At 37.3% G+C, this 11,944-nt stretch overlaps 1 protein-coding gene across 2 annotated transcripts in view; it reads right to left on the bottom strand.

The window, feature by feature from the left end:
• Positions 1-4,585: 4,585 nt before the first annotated feature.
• CPNE8 (copine 8) overlaps positions 4,586-11,944 on the bottom strand; it is a 205,200-nt gene continuing 197,841 nt past the window's right edge. Inside the window, exon 20 of one of the 2 annotated variants that reach the window (XM_047742511.1) lies at positions 4,586-6,316. In XM_047742511.1, the coding sequence (XP_047598467.1) occupies positions 6,128-6,316 (189 nt within the window). In that variant the 3' untranslated portion in view covers positions 4,586-6,127. The remainder of the gene's footprint in view (positions 6,317-11,944) is intronic. The other variant, XM_047742512.1, reaches the window with a different exon arrangement.

The following is an 11,944-nucleotide window of genomic DNA, read 5'->3' as shown; positions in this document are numbered from 1 at the left end:
TAAAAAAACTTATCAAACTCAACACCCAAAGAACAAATGATCCAATCAAAAAATGGGCAGAAGACATGAACAGACATTTTGGCAAAGAAGACATCCAAATGGGCAACAGACACATGAAAAAGTGTTTGACATCACTCAACATCAGGGAAATACAAATCAAAACCACAGTGAGATACCACCTCATACCAGTCAGAATGGCTGAAGTTAACCACTCAGGAAATGGCAGGTGTTGAGGATGCAGAGAAAGGGGACCCCTCTTACACTGTTGGTGTGAATACAAGCTGGTGCAGCCTCTCTGGAAAACCGTTTTCCTTAAAAAGTCGAAAATAGAGCTACCCTATGTCCCAGCAATTGCCCTACTGAGTATTTACCCTAAAGATACAAATGTAATGATCCAAAAGGGCACATGCACCCGAATGTTTATATAGCCAAACTATGGAAAGAGCCTAGCTGTCCATTCATTTATTGATGGACATTCATATATATGTGAGATATATATATATTATGTTATAGTATTTCATTACTATATATATATGTAATGAAATACTATGCAGCCATCAAAACCCCCAAAATCTTGCTGTTAGCAACAATGTGGATGGAACTTGAGGGTATCATGCTAAGCTAAATAATCAGAGAAATTGAGAAATTTCTCAATCAGAGAGAGACAATTATTATATGATATCACTAATATGAGGAATTTGAGAAACAAGACAGAGGATCACGGGGGAAGGGAGGGAAAAATGAAAGAAGACATAAACCAGAGAGGGAGACAAAGCATAAGAGACTCTTAATCTCAGGAACAAACTGAGGGTTGCTGGAGGGGCGGGGGTGGGAGGGATGGAGTGGCTGGGGGATGGACAATGGGGAGGGTATATGCTATGGTGAGTGCTGTGAATTTTGTAAGACTGATGATTCACAGACCTGTACCCCTAAAACAAATAATTGACTATGTGTTAATTAAAAAGAGAACTAAATGAGCAAATCTTGGGAACAATTTTCTTTTGCTCTTTCCATGGTAAGAGCTTAGTGGTCATCTTTCTCTTAGATTTTGACCTTCAGAGTATCTCCAAGGCCCAGGCAGTAAGAGTAATGGCAGATGATGGGATTGGGGGTGGTTTGATAAAGTATTAAATAAGCAACAACCCTGCTTAGGACATTTGAAAATGGTTCCTCTAAAAAAACTCCTGAAAGTCTGTTAGGAACCAGAAGTAGTATGCCATCAAGAAATAATCTTAGCAGAATCATCATATTTGGAGATATCCATGTGTAATGCTATTATATTGTTTTTATTACAAATAAGTATTTCCAAACAATTAAAATAGTGGTTGAGTGTCACATTAACTTAAAGAAAAGTGATTTCATTATGGGGCATTTCCTCTACTATCTATTGGGCAAATATTTCTATTTGGTGGCTCCTTAATCTGGTTTGTGAAGCTTGAAATCTGAACTGTGAATGTTGTCAGGATCATCATCGATTAAATAATGATAAACATAGCCCAGGCTTGTATTGTGGGTTCTCTCATTTCCCCTTTCACATCTTCAAAGAAACCCTTTCAGCATTTGTATGTTCATGATATACCAAGTCTTTCCTCATTAAAATCATATCATAAAATCTGATGAAGCCTTTCAGAAAAAAAATCTTGGTACAATTATGTCAGTACATTTATAAAATAAAATGTGTTTATTCTCAAAATTTCCTTGTCTTTCATCTCAATATCTTCCTATCTTTTGTGGAATGAATGAAAGGCTTTCCTATTGTTCAATGACTTCTAGGATCTTCGGAGCAAATGGAAGTATGGTGGGACGGTGGGGTGAGGAGCATGGCAATGGTCAGGAGGAGGGGGAGTCATCTAGAATTTATTCTAAGGGGAAAAAAACCCAACAATGTTGGATCCCTTTAATTTTATGCTTTGAAGTCTTGTGAGTCATATAAAAATACATAGATTAAGGAACCCACTCTTTGTATGAGGGGTAGACTGCTTATGCAGGAGATGATTGACAAGGCAAGAAAGTTGTCTCAGAAATTCTATAATTCAGTGTAAAACAAAGTACGTGATAAATGTAAGCTTGAGAGTCTCATAAGGGCACTCATAGCTTTTTTGAGAAATAATCTCTGTAATGCAGAGCTTTTCTTTTTCAGTCAAGATATATTTATTTTTAAAAAGATTTATAAAATATCCTGAGGTTAGCCAGTAAGTATGCTGGAGCCTGGGAGCCCCAATTATCCTAAGCGGTATACCCACACACGTAGCCCATCTGCATGGCATGCACCTGTAAGCTATCTGTGACTCACTGATGGGAAAGCTCTGCACAGTATTAACTTTTTACAAGTAAATTTCCATCCTTTCGATCTTTATTAAGTGATACCACTTGCACTCAAAGGAAATCAATTTGATCCTCAGCTCTGTTTCTTTATTAGGAAGTGTATCTGATTTGTGCTAATGATAGAAATTCGTCTTCAAGTGAGTTTTTATTAAGTGTCTTGCCATTTTGTGTCAATTACAGATCCGAGTAACACAAAGACGGAAAATAGTTAAAACACACATAAGCTGAAAGGAAAAAAGCATGTTCTGCAGTAAAATCTTTGGTAGTCGCGGGTTCTCTAAGAAACAACCACAGCCATCTCATCTTGTGAGAGAAATCTCTTTATGTCCTAAGCAGATGATAAGCTACCCTAATAATAACAAAAAAGCACATGAGCTCACCTACTTATCTTCACTCATTCTGAACAAAACAGCTATCCTCCAACCCTACTTCCAGCTGCCCTCTTCCCTACACATACCGCCATTCAAAGTCACATCCACCTCTTTTTTTCTCCTCATATTACACGTAGAGAGAATTTTGAAAGCAGTGATTGAGCCATCTGATGTCCTTAAATTGCAGCAGTTACACAACCTAGTTGCAGATTACAGTAAACTTGGAAGCTTTTGGAATTTACCTTTATCCAGGTGCCATAAAATCATAGTCTTATGTGTCGGGGAGATGTCAAGATGCCCCAAAGTAAAATAGTATATAAATAATGAGGCAATGGATATGCTAAAATGCAATGCATATTTGATTGACAGAAGGTACTGATTACTGTTAGCTGAAGTTTTAAAGAACATGGTTAAGAAGAGTTGGGCCTTGGGCTAGAAGATGCAAAGAGTATTTTAGGTGGAGGCCTCAGGAGAGAGCCTGATGGAAGGAAAGAGTAGGAACTGTGCCTGAGACTCCAGATGAACCTAGATTGGTTGGGAAAAGTAATGAGACAAGTCTGGATGATTTTAATATTCATTCGGGAAGCAATGGAGTTGATATAACTGGGTGAGACCAGTGTTGGAGATGCTTGAATAGAAGCCCGAGGGTTCATCCTGGAATTAAAATGATTCTCATCAGAAAGGAAAGGAATGGGATTAGAGAACACAATATCCAGAGCCTTTGGTAATAGTCTGCTTTCTGTAGCAAGGTTGATGACTTAGAGCTATTACTCTTCTCTTAATATATACCTTTTTTTTTTAAGATTTTATTTATTTATTTTGACAGAGAGAGATCACAAGTAGGCAGAGAGGCAGTGGTGGTGGGAGGGGGGAGCAGAATCCTGCTGAGCAAAGAGCCCGATGCAGGGCTTGATCCCAGGACCCTGAGATCATGACCTGAGTTGAAGGCAGAGGCTTAACCCACTAAGCCACCCAGGTGCCCCAATATATACCTTTCTTGTCTCTCATTACCTAATGTTTGCATATCCCTCATACCCAGTGTGTACGTGCAACTATTGGTATGCATTTGCATTTATGGATAATATTTCTGGGATTTTTATTACAAAGCTCCTAATGGCAGTTCAAAAAATTCAAGTGGTTATTTTGGCAGTAGTATAACCAGCTCTGCTCTAGTTACACAGACTTGGATAAATCACTCAATCCCTTCAGACTTGGTTTCTTCCTTTATGCAGAAATAAGACATGACTGGGTATTTTCTAAAATAAAATATAGAACTAACATCAGAGCACCTGGGAGGCTCAGTCAGTTAAGCATCTGACTCTCGATTTGGGCTCAGGTCATCTCAAGGTTGTTGGATTGAGCCCTGCATTTTGGGTTCTGTGCAGTCTGCTTGAGATTCTTTCTTTCCCTTTTCTTTTGTCCCTCTCCCTGCTCACATGCTCTTGAAAGAAAGGAAGGAAGGAAGGAAGGAAGGAAGGAAGGAAGGAAGGAAGGAATGGAGGGAGAGAGGGAGGAAATCTTAGGGAGAAAAAAAAAAAAAGGAACTGATATCACATGCATTTCTGGTGACCACCCTGCCATACAAAGGGCATGGTTTATAACTAAAGATGATTTCTTAGCCATCTGCCCCCACTAGGTGTGGGCACATTATTACATAGATAAGAAAGTATACATCCTTCATTTTCTCTAATTAGTTCAAAGTAAAATAAATAATAGTTGACAGGAAAGAAAACACTGACCTCATTCATTTTTATTTCTTTGGACTGAATATTAAGGTAAATTTAAAAAGATCAGTTGGTTATTAACTATACTGGTGGAAATATTTAAGATCAGTAAGGGAAATCATCACATTCCATTTCATTCACACATAAAACTTACAGAGCAAGTAGTTATCCTTTTAAAGATTTTAATACATACTTAAAAATGGACAATTTGTTATTACATAATTGTATAACATTGATACTGTTAGATATGTGGGTGTATATATTTTTCTTGTCAATAAAATAGTTTCATGCTTATAAAAGTCACCCTAAGTCAACTTGGACAAAGAGAACAACATACAGTAGAAATAAACCAAGTAGTAAATAGGATGTAAGTAAGGAAAAATATTATAAAGCAGTTACATTGTTGACACAAAGGAAAAGAAAATACACTTTTCTATTATTTGAAGGCAATTCACAATCATTTCCAGGAATTCTGTGAGAATTTAAGGCCATTTGTTCTAAAGAAATGCTTTAATTTAGACACAATGTCACAAAACTGTAATTTTTGTAAAAACTGTACATGCAAAAACTCTTTACAAGTCATTGTGGACAGGCAGTTCAGTATGTAGGATTAGGTTATCTCACAAATGTGTTGTGCACTAAGTCACGTGGTTTTGTATATATAACTGGGAATTTCACAAAAATCTTCCAGCCTGTGCACCTCGCACGGCACCATGAAAAGGTGATAACAAGAAGTCCAAATCAGGAGAGCCAGTATCCCTTTGAATTAAAATATCTAGACAAGGTATAATGGAGTAAAAAGTTTAAAACTTCTGCTACATGGTTCACAGTTAAATATTCTGGGTTTTAGTCTCTCTAAATAGCATTATAATATAAAGATGCTACTTCGTACACAAAGTATTTTCTGTGCATTTTACAGTTCACAATGTTTGACTTTTTATTTTTATTATTTCTACTGAGAATTACAGAACATAAACTGACTGCAGTCTAAATTTAGAACCCAAGCTCCATGAAAAATGCATGTTCCTACAGAATACACATCTGCTAAGCTTAAACCCCCATACCAGGCAAACAGCAGAGGAACTCATTACTAAGCAGATGCGGCCTCGTAAGACAATTCACTTACTGAGAAATATGAAAGCATCTCTCCTTTCTCTTATTTGCAATTGTATTTGTCCAGACAGTCATTCAAAGAGATATTGCTCTTGCGATTATAGCTATTGCAATTTAGAAGACAGAGGATTCAATATTCAAAACTCTTATTCTTAAGAACAGTTATAAAAGTATTGAAATTTAAAAAGTAGTAACATGTAAACATTGATACAGAGAGACTGCTTTCCTATACACACAGCAGTCGAGGACAATACGAATTAAAAACAGTTTGTGCTTTTTCCCAACAATACATTGGAAATTAGCTGTTTCTGTCCAAAAAAAAGAAAGAAAGAAAGAAAGAGATTCAGAGAAGACATCCATATTTTGCTTCAAGCATTTAAACAATTTTTCTGTTGCTCATGCAACAACCATATTTACAGTTTTGGTTTAGAAAGAGAATTAATTTTGGATCCAAGAAAGCATATTAACCAGGACTGCTGAAATCAAACTGAGAAGAGTATCTCATTCCCTGGTTCGCGACAGAGCACCAGGAGCAAAGCGTTGACTCAGCAGTTCTTCGTGACGGGTAGTTAACGGGGACGGTTCCGAGCACGGTCATATCTGAGTCTGTAACACGTGTGTAGGCGGGGTGTAGGGGGGCGGCGCGGGGGATGGCTTGATTCCGCGGGCCCGCATGTAGGAGAGGAACTGCTCCGGGATCTCAGCTAGGACGTCTTTAGCCAATCTGGCCATGCTCAGTATGTGGTTTCCGCTTCTATCAATATAATCCCGGAACGGCACGAACTGAAACAGAGGTGAGAGAATTATTCTAGAGACTTTAGTATGCGGTTTAACAGACACAAAAACCAACACATGGAAACATTTGGTGGAGAATCAGAGCAGCCTGGAGGACTGGTTAGATGGATAAGCATTGCTATGCATCTTCAAGAGATCTGATTCATTACCAACAGCGAGCTACTATAGTGACCGAAACTTTCTATTGTATATGCTTTATCTAAAAAGGGATGCAATTGTTCTCTATTTTTTTTTTTTTTCTCTCTCCCAGTAACTTCTGTCTCCTGGTCCTGAAAGGTCCATCATGTTGCTACAGGTATTCTGTGGTTTTGAGTTCTATACCTCACCTGACTCCCAATAGGATAGAGCGTTTACCTCTTCAGGGCTCGGTTTCCTGCCAGTGGAGTTAATACCTGCATAAATCAGCTTTCAGTGCAGAAAGAGTCAGTGCAGAAAGAGTATCCAGCGCAGGGGAAAAAGGAAAGTGCTTATTGTTGAAGAAGCCTAAACACATGTGAAGTGTTTTTAATTATTACGAAAACATCAAATCTCATATCCCCAATTTTTTTTTTAATCTGTTGTTTGGAATGGAAAAAAAAATTTATTCAGCCTAAGAATTGATAATACTTCATATTGAAATATCATCATTCTTGTTTTTATGTCATATAAAAATAATTGCTCTATCTTTACATAAGCAATTACGTGAGGGCCATTATCAGCTGAACATTAAATACTCTGGCAATAAATTGCCTGATTCTATCTTCACTTACAGTGGTTACTTAAGTTAATAAACATGTGCTATTTGAGGGCACTAGTTCAATTTCCCTTCAGAGATATGATGATTCTTGAAGCAACCTGGAAATGCTTGGAACCATTAATGTTGTGAACCCAGTAATTTAGGTCTTAGAGAAAAGGCACAGTGAAAACATTTGAGAATGTTGAACAATTTCTAAGTGTAAAATTAGGAGTTTGAGGGGCGCCTGGGTGGCTCAGTGGGTTAAGCCGCTGCCTTCGGCTCAGGTCATGATCTCAGGGTCCTGGGATCGAGTCCCGCATCGGGCTCTCTGCTCAGCAGGGAGCCTGCTTCCCTCTCTCTCTCTCTGCCTGCCTCTCCGTCTACTTGTGATCTCTCTCTGTCAAATAAATAAATAAAAATCTTTAAAAAAAATAAAAAAAAATTAGGAGTTTGAATTAAATCATTTTTCCTCCTCTAGAGAGACAGCACCTTCCCATCTCCTACTATACCATAACTGTGTTAAATTTATTTTGAAAAAGTTACTTTTGAGTTAAGTAGCTACACAAGATGTGCTTTCAGGAAAAAACTATAATGAGGGAGTAGGCTTTAAGATGGTCAGATTGCTACAGATAAACCAATTTAAAGTTTTAAGAAACCAAATAGCAAGTGTAATACTTCTCATGTAGTGAACATAGTCTCTTTTAAGGAAGAGGAGAAAATTACTCTTCTTTTTAAAATAAGATACTAACTATAGGGGCGCCTGGGTGGCTCAGAGGGTTAAGCCTCTGTCTTCGGCTCAGGTCATGATCTCAGGGTCTTGGGATCGAGCCCCACATCGGGTTCTCTGCTCAGCAGGGAGCCTGCTCCCTCCTCTCTCTCTGCCTGCCTCTCTGCCTACTTGTGATCTCTGTCTGTCAAATAAATAAATAAAATCTTTAAAAAAAGAAATAAGATACTGTAGGCAGAGGCAACCAATATGACTATAATTTTACCCTGTCCTGCTAACCAGGAGGAAAACTCAACGGAGCTTTTAGAAAAAAGTGTAGTAGAAAGGTGACAAAGCTTTCTCTTACACCTGAAGGTAGCTAAGCAAGGGTAAGAAAAACTAATAGAGCAAATATAATCTTCAACTGAGAAGAGAGCTAAGGGGACGTGAACTTGTGTGAAGTCAAATTATCTAACTTGGACAAGACTTGACATTCTTAACAAAACATCAAAGAGGTGCAAAAAAGTTAGGGTTTATTTTTTTTCACTGAAACTATAATTAGAAAAGTGAGAAAACAGGAATCAACAAGACTGAGGATTAATGAGAAAAAGACATCTGACTGCTATAGCATATTTCATTCTTTTAAAAGGCATAGTATTTTAAAAGTAAACATTTAGAATGCTTAGTATACAGCAATTATCCCTTAAACTTTTCTCTCTCTTTTTTTTTTAAAGAGTTCAGTTTTTCAGAATTCTGTAGCTAACACATCCGTGGAGGGAAAGGATGGCACCTCTGGCAAGCAGTTGATCTCACCACCCATTCTGTGTTTACCCCAACTTTGCTCTTATATTTTTCTTTCCCTCTTTACCTTTCCTTCCACACCATGGACATTAACCTCATTTATCTTTTTACCCCCTATTCTCCCAAACTCTGGAATTAGACTGCCTAGGTTCAAAGGCTGATTCTCCAACTTATTAGCTGCATGATCTTAGACAAATGATTTCCCACTCATTCTGTTTTCTCTTCTATAAATGAGGAGGATAACAATAATAATAATAATAATAATACCTGCTTTATTAGGTTGCTATATTAAGTTAATATGTAAAGTACTTAAAACAGTATTCAACTCATAATATGTATTATATATGGTATTTGTTATAAACATCACTACTATTACTATTCAACTTATACAGGTATGTATTTCAAGATAACCATGACATTATATTCTTTTTTTATTTAAAAAAAATTTTTTTAGTTTATTTTTTTGTGCGTGTTCCAAAATTCATTGTTTATGCACCACACCCAGTGCTCCATGCAATACATGCCCTCCTTTAATAGCCACCATCAGGCCTCTCCCAATCCCGCACCCCACTCCTCTCCAAAACCCTCAGTTTGTTTCTCAGAGTCCACAGTCTCTCATGGTTCATCTCCCCCTCTGACTTCCCCCAACTCACTTCCCTTCTCCACTTCCCCATGTCCTCTCTGTTTTTCCTTATGCTTCACAAGTAAGTGAAACCATATGATAATTGACTCTCTCTGCTTGACTTATTTCACTCAGCATAATCTCTTCCAGTCCCATCCACGTTGATACAAAAGTTGGGTATTCATCCTTTCTGATGGAGGCATAATACTCCATCATATATATGCACCACATCTTCTTTATCCATTCATCTGTTGAAGGGTATCTTGGTTCTTTCCACAGTTTAGTGACTGTGGCCATTGCTGCTATGAATGTTTGGGTACAGACGGCCCTTCTTTTCACTACATCTGTATCTTTGGGGTAAATACCCAGTAGTGCAATTGCAGGGTCTTAGGGTAGCTCTATTTTTAATTTCTTAAGGAATCTCCACACTGTTTTCCAAAGTGGCTGCACCAACTTGCATTCCCACCAACAGTGTAAGAGGGTTCCCCTTTCTCCACATCCTCTCCAACACTTGTTTACTGTCTATGAAACTATATTCTTTTAAAAAAAATTTTATTACTTTTTTTATTAACATATAATGTATTATTAGCCCCAGGGGTACAGGTCTGTGAATCGCCAGGTTTACACACTTCACAGCACTAACCATAGCACATACCTTCCCCAATGTCCATAACCCCACCTCCCTCTCCCTACCTGCCTCCAACCCCCGGCAACCCCCTGTTTTGTGAGATTAAGAGTCTCTTATGGTTTGTCTCCCTCCCGATCCCATCTTGTGAAACTATATTCTTAATAGTTTTCTAGTTACATTCACATCAAACATTAAATACAAGGAATATCCTTCTTCATTTAACTCAATCAAATTTAAGTACAGTATCAGTATTGTCTGCTAAGTAATTCCTGGCTTTTTTATTATTTTATAACACCCATTGCTTCATCTTTCCAGCAAATGCTAGGAGATGTGCTATTTTTTTTTTAACTGAAGCAAATTAAAATTCATCTTTAAGAATGCTGTGATGCTCTGGGATGTCAAAACTTAGATTCACAACCACCCTTCTCATAATACATGCAGATCTACTCATATTTAAAACATTTTCATAAATAACGGGTAAGAAAGCAATCTTAGTTTTCAACTGAAGAGGAAAGTATATATCACATTTAACATAGGCTTGTTCAGTGGGGCGACAGATTCTGCCTGCCCTTTGAATACTGGGGGACCTTGCCCATAACTTGCCTTGCCTTAACTCTCATTAACATAGAGAGTTCTTGTTATCAACAGAAGTATACCTTATCCTACCTGTGTGCTGGGAGTAGATGAAAAATGTTGAGAACTTTCTACTCACTAACTGAATTACCTAAACCTTTCCCAAAAGGCCATTCAGCTCTTCAATCAGTCACAAGGTACTGTCCTAAGTGAGAGATGAAAATGACAAGTGACTCTTCATTTCCTTTACTTCTTCATGTCAAATCTTACAGTTGTCAGGACCTAATATGCCCTCTGTAACACTACTGCTCATATCCTCCTACAATCAATTTCCCACTCAACTTCTCAGGCTACTCTGGTTTTTGTCTTTTTCTTTTTTTTTAAATCATTCATTTCTGATCACTGTACCTGGGGACCTCCTGTTCAAAATAATGCTTGCACATCTGTGGATGAGTGTTGTTCATTGACTACCCCCACAAATGAACTCAGACCCTTAAAGTGTTGAGTTTAGAGGGATAAATCAGTTTTAACTTTGCACGAATTTATCATATCCATCCCCCCCCAAAACTAATAAATGCATTCCATTCTGTAGAAATATACTATATCCTTGATACTCTACATTTTTTTTTCAGCATCCATCCAGTACAAGGAAAATATTCCACATGGCTGCTCTAACGGCTGGCTTTGACTATTTGTGAAAACAAGTTTTGAATCAGTTTGGGCAAATGGACTTTTAGTTGCTGTTCTGCTCAATTTTACTTGATTGTTCCTACTGTGCAGAGCTCCATTAGTGATTTTCAAGTCTACGCCTTCAAGGTTATTATTCTCCTTTTAATGGAAAATATGATTTAAACATAATTTTTAAGGAAATGATAGGCCAACCAACAGCTGTGTGCAGCCAGAAGAAATGACTCTGTGTTATACACAATGGCCAATTCATAGCACAAACAAATAGGAAGCCTTTACATATATTGACTTAAGAAAATAACTCTTTGAAGTTTTAGAATAACAACAATAGGATCTCATCTTGCTTACTGTTTGTACTAGAGTCACGAAATTCAATCTTAAGGCAATGAATATAATTACACATAAGGCTGACTACAGTGTCCCTTGTCAAGGTATAGCTACTATATACTGACAAAAAATTAATTTGCACTGGACTATGCCACAGACCATCTAAACATAATAACTACCATTGGCACTAACTAATGCATTTGTTGAGCAACTGGTAGGTAACAGGCCATCTGCTAAAAGATTTATACAGTATCTCATTACATTTTTATAAGCATGTTACCCATATTTTGAATTTACAAAAGAGGAAACTGAAACTTGGAAAGTTTAATTAACTTAGATGAGATACTTACCAGTATCAATCATTATTTGAACCTAAATTGATCTAACCCTGAGATATGAACCACTTCAGTAATATGAAAGGGGAATTAGATCCTAATAATCTTCACTAGAATATTGGTTTTTATGAGAGTAGGTGTGTTATAACAGAAAGAACACAGGTTTTGGAATCAGAACTCTGTTGGAAATTTGGATCTATCAATTTATGACTTAAATAATTT

Source organism: Lutra lutra, chromosome 8 (assembly GCF_902655055.1).
Source record: "Lutra lutra chromosome 8, mLutLut1.2, whole genome shotgun sequence".
In the NCBI taxonomy this organism is placed as follows: domain Eukaryota; kingdom Metazoa; phylum Chordata; class Mammalia; order Carnivora; family Mustelidae; genus Lutra; species Lutra lutra.
This window is presented reverse-complemented; position numbering and strand designations above follow the sequence as displayed.